The 9311-nt window shown below is 35.9% G+C and overlaps 1 protein-coding gene across 1 annotated transcript in view; it reads right to left on the bottom strand.

Annotated features, from left to right (window-relative positions):
* The window catches only part of arhgef17 (Rho guanine nucleotide exchange factor (GEF) 17), a 34411-nt gene that overhangs the window by 17879 nt on the left and 7221 nt on the right, over positions 1–9311 (bottom strand). The window contains exons 2-3 of the mRNA XM_016284403.1: positions 5651–5833; positions 442–558 (exon numbers count right to left, since the gene is read on the bottom strand). Coding sequence (XP_016139889.1) covers positions 442–558; positions 5651–5833 — 300 coding nt within the window. The remainder of the gene's footprint in view (positions 1–441; positions 559–5650; positions 5834–9311) is intronic.

Here is a 9311-nt window from a genome sequence, read left to right as displayed (position 1 = left end):
AAGAAATTTATATATATATATATATATATATATATATATATGAAAAATGTTTCTTTGAAAACTAACTAAAATAGGTTCAATATTACTAAAACTAAGACTGAACAAAAATGAAAACTAAAAAAATATGAACATGAAAGCTATTTGAAAACATGAATAAATACTATAATAATGCAAATAATACTAAAATAACCAGTTTAACCCCACGTGTGTCACCATCACTGGCTAAATACATTAACAGTCCATCTTAAGCAGAAAATGAATGCTGTGTTTTTAACAGGTCAGTTTCTTTGCACAATGACAAAATCCATATATTTAAAGTTTAACTGTGCCAAATGGCCATATATAATGTCCTAGAGCTGCCAAACAGCCTCTCGAGGGGATAATTGTAGTGTAAAAGTATTTGTACCTACACATATGCACAGAAATAAAGCCGTAATGTACCTCTAGAAACTTTAGGAAAGCCGGCTTGGCCTCCTTGGCGATTCTCACTGCATCTTTGGCGTTCATGAAGTTGTCGATGTACGCTGAATAAATATTGGCGAGGATCTCTTTGGAAAACTGTGAGGAGAAAGCAGATACATTATCAGTACTGAACAGAACAACTGTGCACCTTTACAAACTCTACTCAACCCTAGACTGCAAATCATTGATAGAAACCTTTTAAGGAGCAATGCTGTCCTTAGAAAATGTTTGAAATGTCCCCCCCCCCCCGCTGATGCTCAGGTTTCCCCTTGTGTCTAGTTCACATTTGAACACTAAAAGTTCACATGAAATGAAAATAAAAAAAAGTGTTTCATAGTTTATGTACTGCCACCCAGGTTTCCTCATGTCTAGTTTGTAGTTGTACATTAAAGTGCACATGAATGTAATATAACAAACGTAATTAAATCATTTGATATTTTAGTTTATCAAATAAGGTGAATGACCCTTGCTTTTTGTGTTTTGTTTCTGGTTATCTTGACATTAGCATGTGACTTGGATTGTATGTTATTTAATAAAAGTAATAAAATAAGATAATGCCCCTTTCTTGCAGCTTGTTCTGTTCAGATGCATCTCAGAGATTTGAATAGGGAAAAAACGAATGAGAAAAACGTCTCCCAGAACCATAAAAACATCAGAATCATTACAAAACAACACTGAAAGCTACAGTAAATTACACTCTAATTACAACATGAGCGTAGGCATGAGCATAAGAGACGTTTCCACTGAGACTTCGGTTCAATGTCACAGGGTTCAGTGCAAGCCTAAAGCGACGCAGATCCTTAGAGAAACTCATAAAACACAATTACAGCGTCTAAACGAGCAGCGGATCCCAGTGCTAACTACCTGTGTTTGTCGACTTGTTTAGTCAGAGCCAATAAAAATCCTGCATTTAATGTCGAACGTGAATCTGACAGGAACGTCTAAACGACACTGAACTAGCGGTGGTGAGGTGGTTTTACTCCATACCGGGGCAGAGGGTCAGACAGATTAAAACCCCACACCGAGACACTCGGCATTCCATCAGCTTACACTCAACATCCCAATCAGCGTACTTACACAACACACTAAAAGTAATCAGAAAGTATATAGACTAGCGTTCCAAAGTTTGGGCTTGGTGAGATTTTTTAATATTTTTGAAAGAAGTGTTTCATGCAGCCTTGGTGAGCATATATTTCATTAAAAACACAGTAAAAACTGTAAAAACGTGAAATTTTATTGCAATTTAAAATTGTTAAAACTGTTTTCTATTGTAATATATTTTAAAATGTCATATTTCTGTGAAGCAAAGCTGAAGTTTCAGCATCATTGCTCCAGTCTTCAGTGTCACGTGATCCTTCAGAAACCATTCTAATATGCTGATTTGCTTCTCAAGAGACATTTCCGATTAATATCAATGCTGAAAACAGTTGTGCTGCTTCATATTTTTGTGGAAATCATGCTACATTTTATTTTTCGGTATTCTTTGATTAAAAGAAAGTTCAAAAGATCAGCCTTTATTTGAAATAAAAATCGTTTCTAACATTACAACATTATCTTTTTTAACATTTACTGTCACTTTTGATCAATTTAATAAATCCTTGGTGAAGAAAAATATTCATTTATTTTGTAAAAACGTATGGAAAAAAATCTTTGAATGGTAGAGATGATACTTAAGATAAGACGAGGACCTAGCAGCAGGAGAAATTGTGTGTGTGTGTACAGTGTGTACTTTTGAAAGACAGAACGGCACCAGCATCACGACAGCACAGACCCTAACAATGTAAGTCCAGTGAGGTTAGACAGTGTGGCGTCCCTGTCAGCTAATAAGCCACACATCATCCCTTTAGGACGGAAAACAAACACCTACTACACGTCTGTCAGTACTGTCTGAGAGCTAGCGTTCATGCACTAGCGGAGCAGATCTCTGGCTAAATGTACCATGTGGGTGGCCAATCACAGAGGATGAATGACATCATCATTACGAGACGTGCTGTTAACGTGAAAATAGACTATTGAAATATCTCTTGATTACAGCAATTTTTAACAATTTGTTCCCAAGCTATTTCTGAACCAGGTCTTAAAGGCTGTAAAATTACTTGTGACATTTAAAGTGCCCCTATTATGGGTTATGAAAGGTTCATATTTTGGTTTTGGGAGTCCCCAACAACAGGTTGACATGCATAAAAACACTTTCATTGTCTTATAATATGCATTTATTTTTTACCTTACTTGCTCAACAATTCATTTTTCCAAACCCCTCCTTTGCGTGACGCTAATCTGCGGTGATTGGTCCGCATCATGCCTGTAATGCCTGATAAAGCAGCGTTTGTGAGCGCAGTGCTGCTTTGTGTATAGTGTTACCGGGGAAACCGCTATTTGGCAAAGAATGAATTTGCATTTTCATTCATACCAACGCGAAAAGACCAACAAGTACGAGGGCAATATGCTAATGTTTCATGTTGACGTCAACACGAAACGGCTTGGGATTCGTTTTTAAAACGACTAGTTTCAATGATTCAGAGTCTACTTTTTTGAGAGACAATAGCCGGGTTTCTATCCAAAGTTGCGAATTTAACTTATGTGCAAAATTTGAATATCGATTAAAACATTTGCGAACAAGCACCGTTTCCATCCAACGAGTCAAAGAGAACAAAATCATCGCTTCCTGATAAACTGCCACTATACATCACCACGAAAAGTAGCAGAAGCTACTGAATATAATAATTTTCCTATATAATAAATGACTTGCACCTCAGAACGAGCAGATGAAACACAACGAATGCGGTTATTGCTTTCGGAGGTGGATGCTACTGTTTGGGAACGCAGTCGTTTAACAGTTCTGGGAGGCAATTATACAGAAATACTTTGATGACAGACTTTGCTCATGCATTTCCGAATGACCATAACAACATTTCAGATGCTGTGGAACAAGATCGGTCCGCCGGTTAGTCAGGATTTACCATCCCATAGCGCAAAGTCACATGACTTTTTTTGATGCGCTTGGAGGAATTTATTCACAAAATGCATTTCCATCTCCCATTATTCGCACCCTTTTATAACCCTTTTTCGCACAAGTCAAAAACCACCTCAAGCGAGCGTAAAAACATTTTTGCGAATTAAGGCATTTTTATTCGAAATTCAGCGTTTCCATCTCTCGATTCTGATACGATACTTCAAAATGCACATAAAAGCAGGGTGATGGAAACCCAGCTAATGGCTATGCTTCATCACCCTGTTTTAATGTGCATTTTGAAGTATCGCATGAGAAATGAATTTCGAATAAAAATCCCTTAATTCGCAAAAAAGTTTTTACGCTCGCTTGAGGTGGTTTTTGACTTGTGCGAAAAAGGGTTAATGCGAATAATGGGAGATGGAAACGCATTTTACGAATAAATCCCACATGAGCGTTCAAAAAAGTAATGTGACTGCGCTATGGGACAGCATAACCTGACTAACCGGCGGACCGATTTAGTTGCACAGCATCTGAAATGTTGTCATGGTCATTCTGAAGTGCCCGAGCAAAGTCTGTCGTCAAAGTATTTCTGTATAACTGCCCCCCAGAACGGTCGACCATGACTGCGTTCCTAACCAGCTGACATTCACCTCCGAAAGCCAGAACGCATTTATTGTGTTTCGTCTACTCACTCAAAGCACAAGTAATTTATTATATTTGAGAATTATTATATTCAGTGGCTTCTCTTACTTAGTGATATTTGGTGCCAGTTTATCAGGAAGTGACGATTTTGTTTGCTCTGACTCATTAGATGGAAACAGTGCTTGTTCGCAAATGTTTTATGCGATATTCCAATTTTGTGCATAAGTTAAATTTGCAACTTTGGATGGAAACCCGGCTATAACTTTATACACAATGCACTTTCAGATTTAAAACTTTGCAGGACGTTTTCATCCACTTAGAGCTGTGTTACACACTGCATGAAAGGTAATTTTCAAAAATTCATAATAAGGGCACTTTAAGTAAGGCAAAAAAAAACACTTCTTATATGAACTTCACTGGTGATAGGAAAGTACACACTTTTGAGTATGTAGTAAAACCGTAAGCCAGTATTGGGACATATGATGTACATATGATGTCATAAAATAGTGATTTGATCCAGAATTATTACCTAATATTTTTAATATTTAATAATTTTTAAAAACTTTAAGGTTCATGCATTTAAAAAACCCTTCAGCCTTGAGGTTTTTGACATTTTTCAATATATCAATAGAGAACCATCACAACTTCTCTTAAGTTGCACTTAAAAATCCACTAGAAATAGTACAACATCCAACATTAGTCAGGCCCGCTTTATTTTTTCCTTAATTCTGTTTTCCATTTAAATTTTCTTGGATTCTATTTTAATGGTTAAATTAAATTTGAATGATCAAAATTCATTACACTTTAACAATTGTCATATTTATTACAAATTTTCATAATAATAGTGCCCTATGAAATGTTTTATTTTTTCAGAAATTCTGTGTCATCCGTTTAAATTTTTCTGGATTCTGTGTTTCATGAATTAATACAAATTTATCACCAAAAAAGATGCTAATCAAATAAACAGAATACTTTAAAGCCTTTATTTTTAAAAATGCAATCAAATGAAATTGCAACAAATTTTTTTTTTGTCAACAGAGGTTTACAGTTTAAACTGAAGCATGGATGAAAAATTGTATGACATTTCTGAAAAATGTTTTAATAAATGACATTATAATTAGTAATTTCACTTTGAGAAATACATTCTATAGTACAACAGTAATTTATTTCGTTAATAATTTCTTCAAGTTAACCCAAACATATATTTTGACGGGGTGGAGTGAACACTTTTGAGGTTCTGTATGTATCTGATGATAATTGTATCAAATGAAATGGCGAAATGCTTGTGAAATTTGATTCCGTCCACATTTTCCACATTGCAGAAATCAAAGGGACCTAACATTAGCATCCAATTATCCATATACTTTCATATTCAATATATTCAGTATACTAATTTTGCATATTACTTAAGACAGCATGCAAATCAGGACACAGCATTAGTTCTCCTCGTCCAGATTGTGGACAATATTGCCCTAAAAAAGCATGCACAGATCCATAAAACCAAAAACCACCTGAAAAATTTGACCAACTACAGCGAACTAAGATTTGGGATGCTATTACCAAACAGCATTCAAACAGTGGTTAGGATCTCACCGACTGGATGAGCACATGCCCGATAGTCTGTTTGTCGTGCCACTGGTTGACACAGTCCAGCACCTGCTCCAGGAACTGCTCGTGATGCTCCAGAATCTCAGGGATCTGGTAGAACATCTCGTCCACCAGAGACGGGTCACAGAGAGGCGAGTTTTCCGGGTGCTTGAGGGGCTTCATGTAGCCCTGAGACCAGAACAACAACAGAAAGAGACGGAGGTGATGTGGGAAGAGCTGAAAGTCTGCAGCTTTATTTACATGGAATAATTGTTACTTTTTTAGTAATAAATAAATCATAATCAGTATTTTTATTGCAATGCATTATGCAGAAATTCCAATGCTGTCTAGGTAAGAAAGACTGTTAGAAACATTTAACATTGGTGCATGCTTGGCATATTAGACCAACAATTTAATATGCAAAAATAAATATAAACAAATATGCATGCAATTATTAAAGAATATGCATTAGTAAATGACAGAATATGTGTGTGTTTCTGTGTTTGCATGAGGTGGTGGTGGTCTGGGACAGACTTTGATTAAAGGAAATGCCTGTGTCACATCAAATGCAGATAAATATTCTGCTCCTCCGTCTTCACCATCACAAAAAAAAGAGACTTTTTAAAACCAAAACAGTTTCTCAATGATTTTCTACAGCTCATTCATAATCAAAGACAACGAAAAATGTCATTTGCAACCCATTTTAATTTAGATAAAATTATATATATAATTCATCAAATAATTATTACCTAAAAGGAATTATCCTCAATAATACCAGAAATGTGTATTAATAAAGTATTAATAAATAGTCTAATCTGATCTTTTGTTGACTTCAAACACACTTACATCAGGTCAAACATCCCTTACAATAAAGAACTGTGATGTTACCATGGTACAGCCATGTATAAGATCATGTTATTTTCACATATTTTATGGTACTGAATGATGATCACATTCATATACTATGGTATTCACATGATACCTTTTCCTTTTTATTATTAGTAATAATAACATGGTTTTTGGACATAGTGGAAAAAGTATCATGTGAATACCATAGTATATGAATATTACCATAGTACAAGTCCAAAAAAACAATAAAACACACTCCTTGTTGTCACAGAAGTGAGTCCGATTCAGTTTCTGTGTTTCGACTAGCAAGCATCTGGCCAGCGTTCTTCTAGCGCTTCAAACACTCTAAAACGTGCCCAGAAACATGGCAGTACCGCGATCGAGCGCTCTCGTCTGTCATCTATCCGTCCACATCCACACCTCGAAGCTGATTAACCTGTGCTTGTGCGTCTCTCTCTCTCTCTCACACTGTTGGCTCAGGTTCGCCCGCTGCACGCCATTTATAAGTAATGATGTTGACTGGAACACAATAAATTTCCCCAAAGATAACCACTTCCTTCAACACAAACACACACAAACACACACTTTATAATGAAGCTCTAATCAAAATAAGAGTTTCCTGTTTACTGGTTTGTGTCAGAGACTGAGCCAAATATGTGCATGTTTCCGTCTAAGAGAAGATAACCTTCACTAACCGCTGTGATTCAGCCCTGAGCTACACCACACGACAAACACATCTGGCTGAGACAGACAGAGAAGAGCTGATGATGACCAGGATGTGCTGCTCTTTCATGCTGGAGTATGTGAAGCAGCATCTCCTCTGAAATGCCCCGCTCAAACACGCAGTGTGACACGGGTGGAATCTGAACAGGAAGTGCCACCCAAAGTGACGTCTACCATGAACCGGGCTGGAGGAGAGAGAATGTACTAGGGTTGCTTAGTGATGTTCAGAAAAATGCTGAACTTTACTTTTTAGACTGGTTCCTGGGAGCAGAAACTCTGTGTTTACAGAAACACTCATATGGCTTCCCAAGAGTTTATTTCTGAAAGAACATCAGTAGCATCCCACACAAAGAACCCCATTACAAAATCAGCCCCAAATATGGTTTAAAATCAGCTCAGAGAGGTCAAGTTTGGGGTAATTAACTTAAGAAATGAACTGTTATTCAGCAAGGATGCATAAAACTGATTAAAAGTGACAGTAAAGACATTTATAATGTGACAAAAAGATTTCTATTTTGAACCAATGCTATTCTTTTCATGACTATTTCCACAAAAATATTGTGCTGCACAACTGTTTTCAATATTGATAAAAATCTGAAATGTTTCTTGAGCAGCAAATCAGCATATTAGAATGATTTCTGAAGATCATGTGACACTGGAGACTGAAGTAATGATGCTGAAAATTCAGCTGCGCATCACAAGAATAAATTACATTTTAAAATATATTCACATAGAAAACAGGTATTTTAAATTGTAATAATATTTCACAATTTTACCATGTTAAACATTGATCTGTATAAGTACGTATATAAGTTTTACTATAGCAATACACTAACACTTTAGATTATATATAGACTTATTGATTATATCATTTTTTGCAGTGTACTATCATGACCGTATAGAATAAGAAATAGGTAACGTACAAAAAAAAATTTCAAGAAAGAAAGCAAGCGGCTGATGTGTGTCATGTGTGCTTGTATCTCTTTCCTCCCATAAAAAGCAGCTGGTTTGACAGACTGTACTAACCAGCACGCCGTCTTGGCCGACACGTCCAGCTCTTAACTGCATTGAGTAAAGCTGAAACAAACCTGCTGACCTGCTGTGAGTCGCTCTAAACCGACTCATTCTGAACCGGTTTATAGTGGTTTCACAGCAGGCCGCTGCAAAATCTTGTTACTTTTCACTCGGGACAAATCAAACGCAGGACGAGCAGAGCTGTATATGCTGCGAGGAATTTTAAGAGATTACTGAGCCTTTGCCTGAACCTGGTGCTTAATATAAACTGGTAATAAAAACACATTTAAACTGCATTTAGAGCGAAACGCTCTCTGGAGTCTCATCAGGGGGCCAGAAATGTGCCCAGCAGCTCCAACAGCATGTGTGGCTGCCGCAGAACACGTCCCAAAAGAGCTGCGGGTATTTCTGAAATGCCCTGATGACACAGACACAGCCTGGCATTCAGTCACAGGTATGCTCAGTGGATTTGGAAAGGTTGGTCTATTAAAACTATTATGGAGACAGGAAAAAAATTAGTTAAACAGAAAATATAAATATGCATTAAAGTATGAATAAAAACATTTAAATTCCTACATATGGTTGATGCGTTTATCCAAAACAACTTACATTGCATTCACAATATAAATAATATTTTCATGCAATGCCTGGGAGTCGAACCCATGACCTTGGTGTGCTTTACTCTTTACAAACTATATAGACATATTATGGAAATGACAGTGTGAAACAGAAATAAATGAAATGAAAAATGTAACAAAATAAAATAATAATATATATATATAAAAAGTGAATTTGTGATTGCAAAAGCATTTGGTGTGTAATTTCAGCATCACCACATTTTTCAAAAATGAGACAGAGATGATACTTCACAGAAATAAAATGAAATGGAATAAAATAAAATATCATCTAAAATAATAATATAAATAATTTTATGTGAATTGGTGATTGCAAAAGCATTTAGTGTGCAATTTCAGCATCACATTTAATAAAACAATTCTAAAACTAGTGATTATTCAAAAATGTAACAAATAAAATTGTTTAATGGGAAAAAAAAAAAAAAAAAAAAAAAAAAAAAAAAACA

Source organism: Sinocyclocheilus grahami, unplaced genomic scaffold (genome assembly GCF_001515645.1).
Source record: "Sinocyclocheilus grahami isolate Dianchi unplaced genomic scaffold, SAMN03320097.WGS_v1.1 scaffold182.1, whole genome shotgun sequence".
Lineage (NCBI taxonomy): Eukaryota > Metazoa > Chordata > Actinopteri > Cypriniformes > Cyprinidae > Sinocyclocheilus > Sinocyclocheilus grahami.
The sequence above is the reverse complement of the archived record's forward strand: the minus strand, read 5'-3'. Positions and strand labels throughout refer to the sequence as shown.